Source organism: Phocoena phocoena, chromosome 10, assembly GCF_963924675.1.
Source record: "Phocoena phocoena chromosome 10, mPhoPho1.1, whole genome shotgun sequence".
In the NCBI taxonomy this organism is placed as follows: domain Eukaryota; kingdom Metazoa; phylum Chordata; class Mammalia; order Artiodactyla; family Phocoenidae; genus Phocoena; species Phocoena phocoena.
The window spans coordinates 39,073,286-39,094,887 of NC_089228.1; the positions used below are offsets into that span (position 1 = coordinate 39,073,286).

At 45.3% G+C, this 21,602-nt stretch overlaps 1 protein-coding gene across 2 annotated transcripts in view; it reads right to left on the reverse strand.

Moving 5' to 3' along the window:
* Positions 1–3,394: 3,394 nt before the first annotated feature.
* The window catches only part of ARIH2 (ariadne RBR E3 ubiquitin protein ligase 2), a 45,551-nt gene continuing 27,343 nt past the window's right edge, over positions 3,395–21,602 (reverse strand). Inside the window, exons 4-16 of one of the 2 annotated variants that reach the window (XM_065885075.1) lie at positions 20,240–20,307; positions 17,441–17,504; positions 15,807–15,957; positions 14,564–14,685; positions 13,199–13,308; positions 11,716–11,833; positions 10,673–10,723; positions 10,561–10,582; positions 8,018–8,169; positions 7,043–7,186; positions 6,377–6,445; positions 4,921–5,004; positions 3,395–4,691 (exon numbers count right to left, since the gene is read on the reverse strand). In XM_065885075.1, the coding sequence (XP_065741147.1) occupies positions 4,620–4,691; positions 4,921–5,004; positions 6,377–6,445; positions 7,043–7,186; positions 8,018–8,169; positions 10,561–10,582; positions 10,673–10,723; positions 11,716–11,833; positions 13,199–13,308; positions 14,564–14,685; positions 15,807–15,957; positions 17,441–17,504; positions 20,240–20,307 (1,227 nt within the window). In that variant the 3' untranslated portion in view covers positions 3,395–4,619. The remainder of the gene's footprint in view (positions 4,692–4,920; positions 5,005–6,376; positions 6,446–7,042; positions 7,187–8,017; positions 8,170–10,560; positions 10,583–10,672; positions 10,724–11,715; positions 11,834–13,198; positions 13,309–14,563; positions 14,686–15,806; positions 15,958–17,440; positions 17,505–20,239; positions 20,308–21,602) is intronic. The other variant, XM_065885077.1, reaches the window with a different exon arrangement.

Here is a 21,602-nt window from a genome sequence, read left to right on the forward strand (position 1 = left end):
GCCAAGTGCCCAAACCTGGTCTTTTTCGTTCTCTGCTCACCCCCACCCCCACCCCCACCCCCAAGGTGGACATGCAGACAAGAGGAACATCATTGAGGCAGGTCCCACCGGTGGTTTGTCTTTACACTAAGACCCCCTCTCCCTCCAACTTCCTCCCAGACAAGTAGTGTGTGCATATTCTGGTCTCCTCAGTAGGGCAGCCCCATCTTCTTCTCTTGGAGATACTACACACAATGGCAGATTTCATCAGTGCCCAAGTATTGGGTTGGCCAAAAAGTTTGTTCAGGTTTTTCCATAACATGTTGCTGAACTTTTTGGCCAACCCAATACGTGGGTTCATCCAGTCACCTTTAGGGACTATCTTGTCAATCTCCTTAGGAAACTAGAGAAGCACTGTCCAATGAAAGGAGAAGTTCTGGATGTTTTCAAGGAGGGGGGCAGGGCAGGTGGCAATGGGAACCTTTGGGGCTCAGCCAAAGCTGGGATGCTGACCAAATACCTCCAGTGGTCCAGCATCCTGCTTCAGATGGAGTAGGAACTGAGCTCCATAGGCAACTGGCAAGTCTGGACTCTCCCAACATGGAGGCAAAGACAGAGGCAGCGAGGACCTGGCCCTTCTTCCTGAAATGAATTCCAGATGTCATGGTTTTCTGGTATCCATGAATGAATGTTGAGACCATTTCCTTTCTAGCTTTTTAAAACCTATAATTAAATCACCACAAAATGCTCATGTTCCTTAAACTATTTTCCTGAACTCCATTCTCCTAAGTTCCTATTACCTGTATCCAATTGAGTTATACTTACTGCTATGCACAGCTAACATCACCAGAGGGCAAGCAGGTTGGGTGGGAAGTGGGGGGCACCTCACCCCCTTTCTGCTCTGCCTGCTATTGGCTATGGGAATTTCACAACCACAGCATAAACTATAATTTCTTGACCTTTTAAAAGCTATGGCCTTTTTGATATCTAAACCTCTTACCACCCAGGCTGGCTCACCTCACAGGGGTGGCAGTCCCATCTCAGTCATGATACATAGTCAAATCTGGGTCTTGTGCTGAGCTGTTTTAATCTCTATTACAAAAGTTGGATTTACTTTCCAATTTCTATCAATGTTTTTTGTTTTGCCATTTACTAGAATGATGACCTTGGGCAAATTACTCATTTTGGACGGTGACAGCACCTACCTCACAGGGCTGCTGTGACGACTAAGTGGATATGTGCTCAGTGACCATTAGTGTGATTATCTTGTGGGGGCAGGAACTGGTCTAACAAATTCAATGGCTATGTCCTCCATGCCCAAAATAGAGCTCAGTATATAGGCAATGCTCAGATTGTTGCAGGAAGCCCTGAAGAGTATGTGGAAAATCTCTCCTCCAGATTTTGCTAGAATGTGCTGTCTTCTCTTGTTCTAAGATCACCAAGGGTATGGTGCCAAGGCCATTGGTATCCTGCCCACTGATCTGCAGGAGCAGCTCTTCAGCCCCTGGCCTTGCTGCCTCAGTGAAAACATTCACTAGTGACCAGTTCTGCCTGTGTCCTCCATGTTCTGGAGGCTCCTAGAGGGTAGAGACCATGTATCTTTTGCACACTATTGTATGCCCAGGTGCTGAGCATGGGGCTTGGCACATCTGAAGTCCAAAGAGGAGCAGTTGTGGACTTGACTAGCAGTGTCTGGGACCTCCCTGGCTTTGGCTGCCCTGTGCATGCTGTGCTGCCCACAGCGCTGGAGCCTTCACCCCTATCAGTGAAGTTGCCACCACTCCTGACACCACAAATGCAGACACCCTCGTTCAGAATCCAAGCTCTGTTTCCTGTCCTCAGCCTTTGGGACTAAACTCCAAACATTTCCAGTTCCTGTCGAGAGTCCTCTCTTCCTAAGCCCAGAGCCCCTATGAAGCCACAAGTCCCGCTTCCATGCTCCATGGCCCTTTGCTCCCACATCTGCTTTGGAGGGACCCAAGGATCTTCTGAATAAGCAGCTCAGGGACTCAGCAGGGCTGTAGGGCATTAGAATCAGTACATTACCACATCCTGGGATCTGTGTTTGGTGGGGAATGGTTTGGCCTGCACCCAAGGAGGGAAAGGAAAGCCAAAAGTACCAGGATATTCCACTTCCCTCCACAGGTGACCTCTCCCCAGAAAGGGAAGAAAGGCAGAGCAGTCAGGCCAGTGGGGCCTTCACAGCCCTCTGGAAGAGTGGACTGGCCAACAGGAAGGCCCCTATTTGGTGCTCAGGGGCCTGAACCCCCGGGGGCATTGGCTCAGAAGGCTACTTGGATCCTTTGAAGAATGACTCTGCACACACTTTTATAATCAGAAACTTGCAGTTTATTTTGAATAAACCACTCAAGGTTGAGCAGATGACATCACCTCAACTTTTTCTTTGAAGAAAACAAAGATACATGGTAAATTCATGAAAACACTGTGCCTTCTTTTGCAGGGCAGAAAAATTCTGCCTGACCTTTTCTATCTTCCTGATGTTAACAAGAGACAGCCACTTGAGGCACGAAAGAAAGCTCTCTGCAGATCAAGGGCTGCAGGCTGCAGTCTGGGCACAGAACCTCCTGCAGCTCCAGTGGTTGGGGCCACAGCTGGATGCAAATGCACTATGTGGTAGCTGTGCAGTCCAAAAAATGCCCAGGGTGCCGAGGGTGTGACTTAAGGTGCAGAGCTGCAACTCAGCTCCTGCCGCTGCCATGGCGGTGACACAGAAAGGACTCAATGCAGAGGTAAAAGCTCCAGACACCAGGATCTTCCATGGGCCAATGCAACAGTCACACCCCACCCCTAGGTCCTGCAGCAGGCACTCTTCTCATTCAGTTAGCTCAGCACTGTCCAACTCTGGGTTCATCTGCTATACTCCTAACCTGTCCTACCGCTCCACCCGTGGTCCTTTCCTTGCAGGAGATGACAGGAAGAGGCAAAATCTGATTGGGGAGAAAGGGAGCCTGCAGCCGGCTATGTACCCCATGACTCCAAGAGTTACAGCTGTCCTCTGCCTTCAAGAGTGATTCAGTTTACAGCTTACATGGTACCTGGGAAATTACCAACTGAGGTGAAAATGTTTGAATATCAAAGAATTTCCAACACAATATTTATTCACAGATCTCCTAAGCAACTCTTCCAGGAGGTCAAGGAGGCCCTATCGAGTATGGACAACTCTGCCGGCCTCAGAGTGGAGGCACTGAAAAAACCCATAGAAACCCCAGGAATCACAGATGTAACTTCTGAAAGGCCCACAGGACCAGGTTCAGGACAGGCAGGACACCATGCAAACCACTTGTTCCTCTGCACTGTGAAAAAGCTGGCCTTTTTCCCTGGCCCGCCCCTTGTGGTACAGGAGCTGGGACCACAAATCAAGAACCGTGCTGGCCTCAGACTCCCAGACCCTAGAGGTGCTGTCCTCCAATAGCTGAAACCAGGCAAGGGGGAGCGCAACCAACCCCTAGAGTGGGTAATGGAGACATACACTCCAGGTTAACATGAAAACAATTTGTGCAAACAAGGTCCCTGAGCCAGGCAGACCAGAGTCCGTCCTTGGGAGGACCATGCTGAACTCTGACCCTAACGTTCACCAGAGGAAAGTGTAGCAGGACAGTGTCAGGTATGGCTGTGTGTGAACCTGGTCAGAGTCACACCACGGGAACACTGGCACAAAAGAAGGAACCAAGGTAAAACAAATTTATTTGGGGCAACAATCCCCTTTAAAAGTGGATCTCTATCTTTAGAAAACAAAAGAAAACTGTGCTGAACTCACATCCCCTGGTCTGGAGGGCCACAAGCCCACCTACATGTTCTGCTGTGGGCTCTGGCCTGAGTAGCCAGACCCAGGTAAAGCTCACTTTCAAGAATTAAGATGAGTCCACAGACACACAGTGCCATCAGACAGGATGACACCCCATGGCAAGACTCCGTTCTGTATTGTCTCCTCACTGCCAACGTAAGGCAGTGCACCTGACCACAAAAGGGTCTACAAGGACCAGACAGGAGGCACGATGTGATTCCCTGCGCTCCATGCCTATAACTCAGGCCAACTTAATTTCCCACCATCTGCCACCCATGCTCTTCCCTTGGGACTCTAGCTGTGGCCAAACACATATGAATCTGGCAAGCAAAGACCACTGGGGCCCTCTTGCAGTAGAGATTCTGAGGCAAGGTGAGCGGGCAGCATATGTTACATTCTAAGTAAAATAGCTAGAGGTTAAAACACTCCAATGCCAATTTATTTTTAAAAAGGGTTCTGTGTAATTCTATGGTTTGCCCCCTCTTTTTTGTATAATTGTACAACCTTTGAAAATTATAAGTTGTAATGATCTAATCCTATTAATAGTCATTCAGAAAAAACTTTCCCTCCCTCCCAACAACCATCCAGGGGGAATTAAAGGTCCTGAGAAGAGGCCAATTCAACATGGCCTCTACCCTGGGAAAAACAAAAAGCAAAAGATGAGGGAAAAAAAAAAAAACAGAAATCGACTAAGAGGTGTGTGGCCAGTGTCTCTCAGGAGTGGGGCCCTGGCTGTTGCCTGGGGTTGTGAAAGGCAGAGCCTGCAGCATGCAGTACAGCAGCCGGGAGACCTCGCAGCCACATCTTCCTCACTCTGGCACGTCCATGTCCCAACCTAGGTGTCATGGAAATCCTTCAGCAGGGTTCTCCTCCGCTGCTCTGCTATGTGCATCTGGTTCTCTAAGTCCTGCACCAAGGAAGCAACATAGGTGCTTGCATGGCCCAGTCCCATGAGCAGGGAGCAGCTAAAGCCACCCCACCCCTGCCCCCCCTGCCACGGACTCCAAGAAGTCAAAAGCACTGACCTTCCCACCCTTCTCAGCAGCAGCCTCCAGTCCACATGCCAACTACCATGTTACCTATTACCACACCAGCCCTCCCTTGCCTGCCAGAGGATCCAAGAGGACAGCACTTACCCCTCTGTCATAGCTGTCTGCACGCTCCACCTTCCATGACAGGTTTTCGATCTCAGCCTCCAGCTGAGCCTGCTGGTATTCAAACTGTATGGGTAGAGCAGGAGGGTCAAAAGGAGAAGGGGCTGTAGCCGGGGCAGGGCCTGCAGATGGGAGGGGCAGATGCAGCACCTCAGGCTCGCATGAGCTATAGACAACCCTGTCTCTGATACTGTCCTCAGAGAGCAGTGCTACTTCCTGTACCCAGAGCCAGAATCCAATCAAAAGGCTACCTATGGGGCTTCCCTGGTGGCACAGTGGTTGAGAGTCCGCCTGCCGATGCAGAGGACACAGGTTCGTGACCCGGTCTGGGAAGATTCCACATGCCGCGGAGCGGCTGGGCCCGTGAGCCGTGGCCGCTGAGCCTGCGTGTCCGGAGCCTGTGCTCTGCAGTGGGAGAGGCCACAACAGTGAGAGGCCCGTGTACCGCAAAAAAAAAAAAAAAAAAAAAAAAAGGCTACCTATGGAGTAAAGCCATGTGGCAAGGCCACACTCACCCTCCACTCCCAAAGAAAAGGGAAGAACTTAAGCCACTGCAGAGAATGCTCCCAACATACAGTGAAATGGATGCTACAAGAACAAGTCAAAGTGGATATTCACAGACACTGTATTCACTGAATACTTCATTTTTTCAGCCCTTCTGAAAATCAAGAGTCTTAAAATTTTTCAAACCATTTGACTTAGTAATTATATACCCGCTGCACAAATCAGTTGCACAAAGAGGTTTCCCAATGTCTTATTTATGATAGTGAAAAACAGAAACAATAAATGCCCCAAATGTTGGTACAATCATATACTGGAACATTTATGCAACTATTACAAAATGGCATTTTCCAGCCGGGTAAATAACAACAGCTGCAAAAACAATTAGTTGTAACAAAAAAATGTTATATATATAACCTTGATTATAGAAATAATATTAATTTTAAAAGGCTGGAAAACACTAACAGCTGTCATTTCTTTCTGGTGGGATGATAAATGATGTAAATGTTTTTCTAAGTTTTTCAACATTTAAACAATAAGTGTGAATTACTTTATAATTGGGGGGAAACAACCCAACATCTAAGATGAAAATTAAACCAAGATGCAAAAAATGTCCATTATTTAGGAACATGCAAGCTGCACATCCTCCCAAAGCATGGGCACTGGCTCCCAAGTGGCAACAGACATTTTCAGCCAGTCACCCCAAAAATATAGTTGTTCACTGGCTTCAGTATATCTGCCTTCCTATTACACAAAATACCAGCACCTGAGATCTACTTTGGAAATGCCTAGGGGAGAAATAAAATTTTACAATTGCCAGTTTTGATTTTGCCCTCCCAATAACCAGGCATCTGGTCCTTGCTCTCCTGCAAAGTGCAGGTAGAGAAGGGCAGCTCTGAAGCTAAGAGAGCAGAGAAGAAGAATCGCTTTGCCTTACCAGCTTCTTCCTGGGTCCAGACTCCATGTAGTATGCATATGGGTATGTGTACTGCAGGGTGTATCGACACTGCAATAGAGAAGAGAAGGGACCTGTTATCTATGACCCTAACTACATGGATCTCAGGTGGCTTTTACAGTTCTACCCCACCATGCAAATTAGCCTGGCTCAACGGGTATGGGCCTGAAAGAAATGAGGCCAAGGCAAATAAAAGATGAATTGGGGGACAACATGGCAAAAACTGAAACAAAAATGGTCACAGAACACCCACAGTTCCTTTTCCACACTGTGATTTATTACCAGCAGCTGCCTCAACGGCTCTTCCCTCGAGTCGGACATCAGAGTCCACACATCTATCTCAATACTTGTCCAAAGACAATCTCTTATTTTCCTTTGAGTGATGCATGGATGGGACAAAAGAAGAAAAGGGCTCTAGTTTTCCCTGCAGTTCTTTCCCTGCAGGCCGAGGCACTGGAATACTCTTCTTAAAATCCCCTGGACATCCACAGAGGGCTGGGTCCTCAGTAGGCACAGCCCAGCAAAATGTGGACCCATAAGCAGGAGCATGCAGGACTGCACAGGGTGCTGAGCCCCCTGCCCCCTACAGTGCCTCCCACCCTCAGAGGTCTGGGCCTGACAGGGCTGGAAGAGTGAGGGGGTACAAACCTTGGCCAAGAGCTTGGCAGCATTCTGTAGGTACTGCCAGTCGATCCACGTCCCCAGATTATTCATGACCCTCTCCTGAATCTTCTCGTGAATCCGCTGGTATGTCTGTGCCTCCAGCTGCAAGCTCTTGTTGTGGTTCTCCCACTACAGGGTTCAGAGGAGGGAGAAAGCTGCAGGAGTCCCAGGAAGGTGGAGATCCAAAAGGAGTTCAGAATGGCCACAGCCTCATCTAGCTGATGGGGACTGTGTATCCTTGGGATTGCAGGAGGGGGGCTTCCTCAGTCCACACTACCAACCCTGTCCAGAGCAGCTGTCTGCCTGCCATATCACTCTACCCCCCTGCGGCAATAGGACTCGAGCCCTGAGGATGAAGCAAAACTAGGTAACTACAGGTCTCTTGTGCTTAGAAACCAAACGTCCGGGCTTCTGAAGGGTCTTCCTGGGATGAACTGCCCTCTGAATCTGACTATTAAGATGGCACTGGATTAGGGGGAGGGGCAAGATAGGGGTAGGGGATTAAGAGATACAAACTACTATGTGTAAAATAAGCTACAAGGATATACTGTACAGCACAGGGAATATAACCAACATTTTATAATAACTATAAATGGAGTATAACCCTTAAAAATTATGAATCACTATGTTGTACACCTGAAAATTATATAATACTGTCAGTCAGTTATACCTCAATTAAAAACAAACAACAAACATGGCACTGGATGGAAAAGACTGTCTGATGATCCTTCATTATCCTTCAATTCATCATTCAAACAAGGTCAGCATGTCCTTCCTTGTTAGCTGTGGCCGCCCTGTGGAGCCTGAAAGCCATATCTATGGAGGCACCACACAGGCCACTGCAGGAGTTCCACTTCCTGACTTCTGTGTGAGCATGCTGGCTGTGGCTACCAGTCACTGGGAATTTCACCCAGCAGGCCAAATGGAAGAAGCCCACCCTCCAGGCTTCTGGATGCCTACCCTCTCAAAGTAGAACAAATACTTCTTGAGGGCCTCCCTGGCCTGGGCTTGCTGGCTCTGATTGACAATGTCAGGGTTCTCCTTGTACCGACTGCACTCATAGTACTCGCTGCCGTGGGTCTTCCAATCTCCTAGACACATCCAGCAGAAGTCTACACAGAATAGAGAAAGAAGTATTTACACACACGAGACAAGCCCACATTCCTCCAAAGTCATAGGCAAAGCAGGAAAACAGATCCTGCTCTGGGTGGGGGGTGGGGGGGTCACCTATCCAGAACTCTCCAAGGGTGACTCTTTACAGAGGGAATGTATACCTCTCATCCCTGTCACATTCCACTGTCCCTGTAAGCCTGTCCTTGCTGATGTGAACAACAGCCTACGGATAGTCTCAGTTTCATGAACACATATGCTTTGTGCCGTTTAATCCAACACAAGCAGATGCTGACTGTACAAGGCCACTGGTCTGCTGTGCCAATGCCTCTGTGACAAGCAGAAACTTGTCCAACTGAAGCCCACCTGGTCATTCAGAAAACACATGTGCCCTCCTGACTATGTCCCACTCTCAACACCTGTCCTAGGTGTTGTACATGAAACTGGAAAGAAAGACTTTTCCCCCTTTTCTTCTGTCTTAAACAGCACATTTTTATGGGAATTCCCTGGCAGTCCACTGGTTAGGACTTGGTGCTTTCACTGCTGTGGCCCAGGTTCAATCCCAGGTGGGGGATCTAAGATCCCACAAGCCATACAATGAGGCCAAAAAAAAGAAAAAGCACATTTTCATAAAACCTACCCAATAGTGCATACCCAGAATTATGACTCTGTTTCCATACTGAGGAAGCAAAGAGGGAAAAATAAAGATCCCCTATGGATGCTATACATCCGAACAATTATTGTGACTTAATGGAGAGGGGCCAACCACAGTTCTATGTTCTGTCTCTGCCAGAGACCCCGACAGTGGTAAACCCTGTTTCCCAGGAATCACTCCATAAGTTGGCTCAATGACTTTCCAAAAGGGACTTCTGTAAAATCTGGAGAAGTTAAAGCTAAAGCCAAATCAAGAGACCCAGCGGTCGTTCACTTCTCTTCTCCTAGGAGGCTTCATTGAACAGTGGCAATATTGTTTCTCCTCAGTCAGCTAGGTTGTATTTGCTACTGTTTTAAATACTACTACATTGCTTAGGGTTGCCTGTACAGGTAGTAAAACTATACAGCAATGTGAGGGACGGAAGTTAACTCTGGGCAGTAAGGGATGGGGAGACTATGACTGAGGAGGGACACACAGAGGACTTCCTCAGTACTAGGAATGTGGTGGGTACTCGTGTGTTCACTTTGTCATTTCTCTTTAAACTGTACGTATGTCTTGTGCACTGTTCTAAGTGGATCATATATGTCCCTCTCATTCAAACATGCAGAAAAGCTAGGGTGTGATATCACTGAGGAAATGTGCCACTACCCTCGGCCTATCTTCATTCTACACTTCAGGGTCACCACTCCAGTCTAAAACCTTGCCTCGTCTACTCTGATTACAGTGTGCTCCTGGGAGAACACAGGAATATCATAAGTCAGGCTCTTACAAAGAGAAACTCTCATGGCCTCCTGGTCGGCATCTAAGCAGCTGTGTAAGAAACCTATCTAGACATATTTTCTACCCGAAGGAATTTTATTTCTTTACTTGATCTGGCAGGAAAGGAAAGCAAAACCAACAGGTTCTATTGATAGATGACGGAGGCCTGAAAGGCCAAAACCCCCTCTGAAAACTTTATAAAACCTCAGAGGAGGACTTCCCTGGTGGCACAGTGGTTAAGAATCCACCTGCCAACACAGGGGGACACGGGTTAGAGCCCTGGTCCAGGAAGTTCCCACATGCCACGGAGCCACTAAGTCCGTGCACCACAACTACTGAGCCTGAGCTCTAGAGCCCGCGAGCCACAACTACTGAGGCCTGTGCGCCTAGAGGCCGTGCTCCACAACAGGAGAAGCCACTGCAATGAGAAGCCCACGCACTGCAACAAACAGTAGCCCCCACTTGCCACAACTAGAGAAAGCACACGCACAGCAACAAAGACCCAACGCAGCCAAAAATAAATTAGTAAATATATATATATATATATATATATATATATATAAAACCTCAGAGGAAAACTATTATTTTACTGCCTCCAGTAAAACCACGTACAGCCTGCTTAAAAGGTATCTGTAAGGCAGCCCAGATAAGCCCCATGCTACTTACCTGCCTTGGCAAAAATGAAAAGAACACACTAAAACCTTCTTCTTGGATGACTGAGGATTCACGAGGGCCTAATAGTCACCCTAAACTTGACTTCTGACTACATGCGTCAGTGAGACGGCAGTGGGATTATAAAAGGGACCGAAAAAATAAATCAATAAATGCTTTAATCTGGTTATCATGACTATAAATGACTGAGGCTGCCCTCTGTTTTATCACTTCACCACAAAAGCACTCACTAAATAAGCAGTGGAGACCCATGCACAAGAAACAGAGACTGTGCCACTGGGCCTTGTACATCAAGCCTGGGACTCACCGTGTTTACACTTGGAGCATTGCTGTCAGAGGGAAACAGAAGAGAACATGTTAAGAGCACGCTGACCAAAGGTTCCATGTCACATAAGCAAAACGTACAGGCGTCTGCTCACCATGTGATTGCAGCCTCCGTTCTTCTCGATGCAGATGTTGCACTTGGGACACTGAGGAGACAGAAGGGTGCCATTAGGCTCACGCACCATCAGGCCGGTTCTAAGACATATTACACAAAGCTCCCGGCACCCGTGCCCAGTAGCTCATCGTGCGAGCACTTCTGGGGAGGAGCATCTCACTTAAATGTGGCGGGTCGCTGAGGCTGGAACAGCAATTCAAGGAAATGAGGTCAGCATGTTTGGCTCTGAAACACTCCAAGCACCATCTGTCCCTGCCACGAGGCCGCTCAGATTAAGCACAAGCTGAGTCAGTAGAGAGCTTGCCTGCTTGGGAGGAATGCCAAAGCAGTGTAAGAGCTGCCACACTGGACCAAGTCCTCATCAGCTTGCCTGAACTTCTGCTTCCAGTAGAGGCCAAGGAAATAACCTCTAAAGCTCGCTCTCATTTGAGAGATGCCAGCAACCCCAGGCAGCAATGCAGAGATCAGTCTGATGCTGTGCTCTTCCATCGCCATGAAAAGGACTATGCTTAATGATGTCATGGTCACAGCTGTGCTTGTGGGTGCATCAACTCAGCGTGTGACTGGCACAGGGTACAGCCTTGAGTGCTGAGTCGTACAGAACTCAAGGGGCTACAGGCCATGCTTTCCCATGGGAAGGTTCCAGAATGAGAATTGGGCAGGCTTGGGCTTGCATTAGAGTTCTGCTATTTATTATGTGTGGCTATCAACTACCTCCCTCCCAGGGCTGTTAAAGCTTGGGAAGCATTCAATAAAACCTAGTCTTCTTCTAATTAGTTTTCCTAAGGGTCAAACTTCTCCAAGCATTTCAGCAATTTATTAAAATAAATGCACTCGGTGCATACTATGATAAATTGCTACAAACTCTGCCAGATCTGGGCAGCCTCCATCAAGAGCCCTGAGGCCCTGATCAAGAGCCTCCATCAAGAGCCCTGTTCTGCTCTCAGATGGTACATCTCCTGGGCAAGGCCCTGGGTAGCACTAAGGAGGGCAGATCCATGACAGGTAAGATACAGTCCTTACGTCTTTAGTGTGAGCACTAATGTAGTTGGCTGTTTCAGAGTCGTCTGCACACTTCGTGAGCCATTTCCGAATTGTGGCGCAGTCTGTGGGGGCGTGATACATCTGACGACACTTGAAACTTAAAACCAGAAAAGATAATTGTTAGGTCAGATCCTGTGTTCTTCATTTTCCTTCTGTCCAAGCCAACAGATCCTGAATTACAGCTTTTCAAAGAGGTAACGTCACCTATTAAGGCATCTGAGACCTTTTCTTACCCAGGATTATACTGAAGTACTGTGTGAATTTCTCTCAATAAACCCAAATGAAATGTTTGTTTGAAATATCTTATGTGGTGTCAATCCTTCCTGACAGGATATCACATTCAGAATTCAGCTTCCCAAAGGGCATGGGGATGCATTCTAAGATACCTCAACTCAGGCCCAAGGCAGGAATGAGATCCAGTTCTGGGAGCCTTGGCTTATCTCCAAGTCAGATGTGCACACAGGATGCACAATGCCAGCACTTGTGCAATCTGTAGGGGGCATGATACATCTGACAATGCTTGAAACTTAAAATCAGAAAAGAAAAACACTCCAACATTCATCAGGCCAGGCTCCCATGTTTTTAATTTCCCTTTTGTCCAAGCCAACACAACGTTATGGATAAAGGCTCTCAGGCAGGTAGTCTAACACATGTCCCAGGGAAAAGAAATAATGCAGGACACAAAGGATGGAAAGCAACCACATGAGTGGTTCTTAACCTTTGGTGAATCACAGACTCCCTCAACAACATCTTGAAAGGCAGGCACATATGCACACATACCACATTTTCTACGTACTTTCTCTGAAGCCCCACCATGAATTTTCCAGGGAGGCATGAATTGGGGACAGGTCTGGACCTAAATTATGGCTCTGCCATTACCTTGCACCTCAATTTCCTCACCTATAACATAAGAGTAACAACAGTACAATCATACACAGTTGTTGTGATAATGAAGGTAAAATGATCAGGACAGAGCATTTCCTCTGGTAAGCCTTCAGTATACTTTAGCTATTCCCATCATGTCTACTGAATAGAGTAAACCCCAGGTAAATATAAACACATTTATGGATTATAGTGTTATAAAATTAGCAGAAAGGCCAAGAGAAAGATTAAAACGTTGATGGTTGTTGCTTTCAAATACAGTAGTATGTGAATTATCTGTGCAGGTAGATACACACCCATACAGACATGCAGTCTCTGGGCCATGAGTCTCAGCAGCATAAACCACAGCACATTCCCCAAGAATCTGTGCCCCTTTCTTGTCTCCAGACTGACTATTATCAAACATCTCCTGGAACATGAGATGCTAGGTACAAACCCTGCCCACGTGGAACAGAGCTGCTCTTCTGGCTCAACGACCCTGCCTCTCCCAGCCCCACCCTCACAAGAGCAACAGCAGTGATGCTTTAGAGCAGGTGAAGGCACAAGCCCAGGGCTGCTCAGCACCCACACTCACTCTTACCAGAAGACCTCGTTGCACCGATTGCACTGTACTCGGCGAGCTCTGGGCTCCTGTACCCGGATAACCATGGGGCAGTCTGCACCAGGGCACAGCTGGAGCTGGTAGTGACTCTGTGAACACACCAAGGGGAGGAATGATGAGGACATCCCCTAGTTGGTGCCTCCAAATTAGAACTCCCTGAGTACTCAAACACCTTCTGTTCTTCCAGCTGATGACTTATATCAAGGGGCTACAGGAATTCAAGATGGATGTTGTGAAGACCAGACATTAGGCAGGTAGTGCAAATGACCTTTGTTTGTTTGCTTGTTTTTAATATTTATTTATTTGGCTGCGTCGGGTCTTAGTTGCGGCACATGGGATCTTCGCTGTGGCATGCAGGATCTTTCGTTGCGGTGTGTGGGCTCTTCGTTGCAGCATGTGGGCATCTCTCTAGTTGTGGCGCACAGGCTCCAGAGCACACAGGCTTAGTTGCCCCGCGGCATGTGGGATCTTAGTTCCCCAACCAGGGATCAAACCCGAATCCCCTGCATTGGAAGGCAGATTCTTGACCACTGGACCACCAGGGAGATCCCTGAAAATGACCTTTGAATGCTTAGCTTAAACTAGGTAGCAACTCACTAGAATGCTCTAAGATTACATGACAAAATGGAATACAGAAGTGTGTCTCTGAAATGAAAGGGCATAGGGACCAGGGCTGGAAAGGAACACAGACCACTCAGCTGTGCATAAGACTCTGAGGGGCTCAATGACCCTCAGGCATCTACCAAAGGCAGAAAACAGCACAAGGAATAAGGCATTGCTTTTCCTGTGGCATGTGCATGAGACAACCCAGACCGTCAATCAATCCAATAAGCTTGGGCATGAAAGACAAAGATGAAAATTATGCTGCATGGAACCAACAAGCCTGAACAGGTAGCGCAATAGAGGGGAAGGACTGCAAAACTGACCATGCTGAAAACCTGAACAAGTTTTCCAATTGCCCGAAAAGCAACACCTCTTCTTTGTGCTGAACCACACAGTGAACTGAACAGAACAGCAACTCCTGAGATATGCCTGACTTGTGTTTATCCCCTGACATACAACAGCTTGTTTAAGCAACTCTGTATAAGGTGGGGATGCCTGACCATTCTACAAGAGAAAACCAAGGCTCAGAGAGGTAAAATAATGGGTCAAGGGATATATAACAAGGAAGCAACAGACCTGGGATTCACTAGCACTCTAGTAGTTTTCAAACTGTTTTAAAGCCATGGAGCTCTTTCTTCAAACGAAAGCATCTACTGGCAGTCTAGTCTATAAAGTAACTGGTAAGCATCTGATGAAAAGCAGGCCTGGGAAGACAGAGGGCACAACAGGGGCTGGGCATACCTCCACATAGTCCCTGAAGAGGTAGCGTCTGTATTTGTCTCTCAATTCTTCATTGGGCAGCAATGGAAACACAAAGTCCTCTGGTGTTCGAAGCGGGCAGTCCTGAGCCATGCAAGAGACACCTGTTGAACAAAGATAACCTGATGGACAACTGTATCGCAGAAGACACAGCGATAATATATTTGCTGAGTTCAACCAACAAATTCAGATTCTATGTAAGGAACCCCTAAAGCATCAGAATTTATTCAAAGAAGAGAGAAATTAATATATTTGCACAGTGATGCAACTAAAATATTATTCCAAATTAAATAGGATAGGGAATTCCCTGATGGTCCAGTGGTCAGGACTCGGCATTCTCACTGCCAGAGCCCTGGTCGGGGAACTAAGATCCCATAAGCCGCACAGAGCCACCAAAAAAACCCCAACAAAAACAAAACAAATTAAATCATATATATCACAAACAGCACCAATAAAAAACAAAACTGTTTAAAATATCCTATAGGGTGGGCTTCCCTGGTGGCGCAGTGGTTCAGAGTCCGCCTGCCAATGCAGGGGACACGGGTTCGTGCCCCGGCCCAGGAAGATCCCACATGCCGCGGAGCGGCTGGGCCCGTGAGCCATGGTTGCTGAGCCTGCGCGTCTGGAGCCTGTGCTCTGCAACGGGAGAGGCCACAACAGTGAGAGGCCCGCGTACCACAAAAAAAAAAAAAAAAAAAAAAAATCCTACAGGGTTATTAACTAACAATTTAGTTCTGTGATGTTTAATATTACATGCATGTGATTACCGTCAATACAATGAGATTTTGCAGACACAATTAAAGTAATGCTGATTTAGTTTCAAATATCAAGTCATAGTTAAATATTCCTTTAACTGATCATCAAGTTTGATTTGTGCTTATATTTCCTAAATAACAGCTAACTCTCTAGGTGTTTCTGAGTTATGGCTGCCACTCTGAGAATCAAGATAGATATGGTAGGCAGCTTAAAGGACAGTTCTCCCAAAAGGCAAGAGAAGGTAGCCTTGCATTCACACCAACGTTTACATATATGCTCAAACATTAGCCTTAACTCTCTCATTTTGCTCAGGTCTAAACGTTGCCATTGTTCAGACAGATGTGTTTGGAAACCAATGGTTCAGACAATAAAAACTTCACAAGAAAACAGTTGACCTGAGAACCTGAAAGGGCAGAGCTAAAGCTAAATACTTCATGCCAGCCTTTTATAAATCCTATGGCAGACTCACCCACACCCACGCCGTCCTTGACAAGTACTGAGCAGTGTTGCTCCCAGCAGCTGCGGCAAAACTGGTGCTGACAGGCCAGAGACAATAGGTTTTCCTTCCGCACAAACTGCATACACACTGCGCAGTGGTGAGGGGGATGGGTTGTGGGGACCTGGGGAGAGGCAGAGTGATATGAGCCATGGGAGGCAATTCTGACCCCGCAACAAGTGTCAGAATTCAATTGCAATGTGTGCACTCTGCGAGTTCCAGTTTTGAGCAGAAAGCATATTATCAGGAAGGCTTTCTGAAGGAGGTGGTAACTGAACTAGGCTTGATGAATCACTAGGATTTAGAGAGGCAGAGAGAAGATGGAAATGAGAACTAACAGTAGTTTATAACATCAGGCTGAAAAGACCAGGATTTCAGAACTGTCAAGGTCCTTAGAGGTCATTCAATCCACCTTCTTTCCGAGACTATTGGGTTTATTTTGAAAACTGCCCTCATTCAGCACAGCACAGAGTTGCTCCTCAACAAGTACTACAAACCCAGCCATATAGGTGCTTAGAGGCTGAGTGTGAGCCTCTAACAGCTCACGATGCAGTTTTATGTGTCAAAGACAGTGGTTTTCCCATATCAATATGTCCAAAACATACAGTATTACAGTTTTTACCAAGTTACAACTCATCCTTAATATACCAAAGAGATGTCACATACAATTAATTTAGAGAGATGAGGAAGGCTTCTACAAGGGAAGAAACTCTTCTAGTTTGTGGGCAAATAACTGTAAAGCTTAAACTCCAGAATCCATACCATGCTACACAAACTGGCAAAGACAATCTGGGGACCCCAGCCAAAAACACTAACCAATGAAAAAGTCCACTATATGTTTAACATTAGGTTCATGTTAGTTTACTGGGAATACAAAAAATAACTTGAGGAAAAGGACCGTATTCTCATGTTTGTCCAGTATTCTCCTAGAAATTTTCTCCTAAGAGACTGAAGAAGTTATGTGGTGATCTGAGCCCCAATTCTCCCTCCTGAGAGTGCTTTTAACATGGCCCTCATTCATTTGACAAATGCTGACTGAACTCTCAGATACAGAGGAAATTGCTATACATTGATTCCTAAACTTAAAAAGCACTTACAGTCTAGTAGGGGAGCTGAAAAGATATGAGTGAATTACTACAACATACACGTAAAGGTTTAAAGATATAATTAGAGGAGTTTGGAGGGGAGTGGTCCCAGGAGATAGGTTTTGTGAGAGATGGCTTGGATGTGGGTCTCTAAAGATGAGTTCCATTTCCACAAGCAGAGATGGGGACAGAATCTGGACATTCCAGACCAGGGAAGGCACAAGCAGAGTCAAAGAGGCATGTGGTGAGTGGGAACACCAAGAACACAGCAGGAACAGAGTACAGGCTGTATGTAAGTGCAAGGAAAAAGGTGAGGCTGGAGAGGGCAGGCAATGATTCACTCCTCATCTATGAGGAAAATTTCCAAACTATAATGGAAATGGAAGATTTAGGCCTATGCTGGAACAAATATCATGGGCATACTGCACTACAAACAAGGCAAGATGGTTCTCAATAACAATGTGAGCCACAGAAAGAGCCACGGGCAACAGGAGAAGCCTTATTCAAGGAGGAGGCACTCACATGTTTTGACGGATTGGGCTGAACTCGAGCCTCAACGAGCAGTTGAGCACAATTAGACTTGTATCTACAAAACAAAAAGCAGAAGTAAAGGGAATCAGAACCTGAAGACAAATAGTTTTACTTCTGAACAAAAACAGGATAGACCAACATGTGTTGCAGTCACACTAAAGTGTCTTTGTCTTTTAACTACCTTCTCGCAAAACCAAGCTGGCTTTTTACCTTACTACAAATACTTTCTGCTTTTTCAATTTTTTTAGCTCTCAATTGGTATAAGAATAACAACTCTGTCCTAAAGGCACTCAACTATAAGAAAAATACTTATGAAGGACCATATCTGCTTTAAGTCCCTTTCTGGAATTACAAGCAAATATCTCTATGTCTTCAGAATAGGAAAGGATATCTTCAAGACACAGAAAAAGCAAAGCATAAAGGAAAACTCTGTATGCTACATTTAAGAACTTCAATTCAGGGAATTCCCTGGTAGTCTAGTGGTCAGGATTCTAGGCTTTCACTGCTGTAGCCCACGTTCAATCCCTGGTCAGGAAACTGAGATCCCGCAAGCCAAAAAAACTTCAGTTCATCAGAAGACAAGATAAAGTGAAAAGCCAAGCTATAAACTGAAAGATAATTCAATACATATACAACTGGTAAAGAACTGATATTCAGAATAAACAAAACAAAAACTCCTAAACGTCCATTTGAAATGAAAAACAACAATTAGAAAAATGGGCAAAAGACATAACAGGCATTTCACAGAAGAAGAAGCACAAATCACATAGGAAAAAATGATCAACCTCCTTAATAACCTGGACATTGAAATTAAAGACAACCAGATGCCATTTACACCCACCAGACTGTAAAACTTTAATTCTGACACTCATACACCACTAGTGGGTATATAACATGGTACAATCACTTTGGACAACATTTTGGCATTATCTAGTAAAGCTGAAGTAACACATACTCTACAGACGAGCAATTCACTTTCTGTACTTAACCCTAGAAAAATTATGTGACACTATAAGTCATGTACAACAGTTTTCAGAGTTGCATTATTTTTAACAGCAAAAAACTAAAAGCTCACAAATAGTTTTTGACAGGAGGACGGATAAGATGTCATGATGTTCAAACTTGTTAATTTAAAAAGTTGAAGAATACATATGATATGATTCCATGCCTGTAAAGTTCTAAAACCATACAAAACTAAAAGATATATAATTTAAGAATAAATAAGAAAATGATCAATACCGAATTCAAGGTACTGGTCGCCCTGGAGAAGGAAGGGATTGTAGCCAGGTAGGGATTGCCATCAGAGGTTTCTGAGTAAAGGTCAGAGGGTTTCTTTGTTTGCTTTATTTATCTTTAAAACCTATATACATCATACATATGGCATGTGAGTGCACACTCACACATCTTTGGGAAAAAAAATTTCATAATAATTTAATTCCTTTCTGGAATGAGGTATGGCATAAATACATTTAAAAATAAAAACAGTTATCATGTGGCAATAAAAGTGCCACACAAAGTCCAGGTAATCACATTACCAAGACACCGGGAATCTGAGCAGGGAAGAACTATATCTCATATACACGATTTCCTTACTCTGCCTAGTCAGAATGCCTACTTTAATTTTTATTCCTAGTTCTCACACTACTATGCTTAGTATCTTTATAGCTATCCAAATTGTCTCCATCACCAAGTTAGGCTAGAGAGTTTGGACAGTGCTAGATACCCATTACCGGAACCTATGTGGTTCAAGAGTTTTGGATAGCAGTGCAGACAGGGAAGTTCATCTGGAAGTCTACCTAACTGTATTCAGCTCTTCAGTATAGACAGTGAGAGTGCAGTTAGTGAACCAGGAATGCATTTGCTCTTTCCTGATCAGGCTGGGCTGCTCTGGCTAGTTTGGCCTTCTTAGCCTAGAGAAGGAAAGGCATAATGATCTTCCTCTGCCAATCAACAGAATCACACCATACAGAGAAAGAAGACTCACTGTGGTGTGAAAGAGCAGGGGTAGTGACCAGTGCACTGCTCAGCAGGAGCAGTTTTGTTCTCCAGGAGTTAGCTGGCAGTCCGGAGGCATTTTTGATTTATGGACTTCTAGTAGGTAGACCCCGGAGATTCTTCCAAACCTCCTACAATTCACAGAACAGTCCCTTCACAACAAAGAGTTATCTAGCCCAACACATCAACAGTGCTTAGGATAAGAAACCCTGAGCTAGACAGAAGCACATGCCTCTTAGAGGAACCCCCTTAGAGGATGTGTAAGGAGGAGGAACCCCTCCTCCTGACAACTTCCAGGACACCTGAGACTCCAAGCTGTGTGCCTCAAGGGCTCTGGTTCTGGAAGTGCGGGGTAAACTAGCTGACCTTTTCTCTGAAGGTAATATGCACTATGTCATGATGTATTTCTCACTTGATGTGTCTGAAAGAAATAACTGGAGATACTGTCAAGTGTTATCTAGAAGGGCACTGATTAAAAATTAACAATGGCATAAAAAATTTGACCTAACTTCACTGTACAACAACAGGGGTTTGGAAAAGTATGGAACATCTATATAATAAAATACTGTGCCAGCATTAAAACTGGGGTAGAAAGAATATGCTGAAAACATGGGAAAATGTTCACCATATACTGAGAAAAAAAAGGCTATATACTATGATCCAGTGTTTTAAAAATATAATCTGAACACTGTAAGGACATTCTCCAAAACATAAACAATAATCATCACTGGGCGGGTAGGCAGAGAGAGGAGCTATGGGCAATGCCATCTCTTCTTCCTCCCCCAAACACCTTACCTGTCCATTATCTCTGCGACTTGCCAGTGGAAATTAACTAATATAAGTTTAGCAACTGAATGAGATACCTAGAAAGAAAAAAAAAAAGAAATCAAATTATAATGTAGTTTCTTTCAGAGTGCTCTGCATTTTGAGAAATGCATACATTCATCTCTATTGCAGGCCCAGGCTTGACTTTCAAATTCTTCCTCTTGGTTCTCTGTTTCATCTTTTAAGTTCAGACTCTTATAGCCTTAGTGATTTCTTGGATCTCTTGATTTTTCGATCTTTGTTTTCATTAACGACCCTTCAAAGAAATTAGTTTGATTTGAAACTTATGCGAAACCATCCTATCTACAGTAAATAACGACCCAGCATCCAATTTAAGAAAAAGAGCTGTTAGGTTCCCTAATGTGATTTGTTTCCTCAAGCTGCTGTAGGAGGCTATACATGGTAAGTGCACCTCTAGTTAGGCCTGTTACTTGTAGAAAACCTCAGGCTTGGACTTCTTGTATAAACCCAGAAAAACAAAACAAACAAAAAACACCCCTGTTTAAAATCTCTGAATTTCCCGGCAACTAATGAGCCCTAATTGCAAGGAGAATTTAGAAGTCTCTGGGCAGTCTTTCTGGCCCCTACATTCTCCTTTAAAGCACAATGGTTATGGCTATCAAGGAGCCTCAGAAGGTGCACTGAACTAGCAATTCTACCTCTGTAAATTTTTTCTGAGGAAATGATACAGGATATGCAGTCCCTGAAAAGGATGTTACATAGCTAAGTTTACTGACGCAGAAAGTAGTTCATATATTAATTTTAATGTTAATAGGAGAGTAAGCTAGTTACAAAACAGAACCCTGAACATCAAGACTCGGGTGGGGGCCTAATCTTTTTCTTTTTGGCCGTGAGGCTTGTGAGATCTTAGTTCCCTGACCAGGAACTGAACCCAGGCCTCCAGCAGTGAAACACAGAATCTTAACCACTGGACCACCAGGGGGCCTTATCTTCTAGTCCGGCTCGGGGGGTCAGAAGATTAGGATGTGTTTGGAGGCCTAGATAAGGCTACCCAGAGAGAGCACTGCAAAACACGAGGGTGCTACTGAATCAAGGAAAAACAAGGAGCACACTTCAACCTAGGGAGCCAAGAGAACACACAGAACCTTGGTACTCTGCTCACTGGACTGAGTTTTCATACAGGAGCACCTAGAGCCCGTGTCCACAACAAGAGAAGCCACTCCAACGAGAAGCCTGTGCACCACAATGAAGAGTAGCCCCCGCTAGCCGCAACTAGAGAAAGCCTGCACGCAGAAACAAAGACACAACACAGCCATAAATAAAAATAAATAAAATAAATAAATAAATATATATATATAAACACTTAACAACT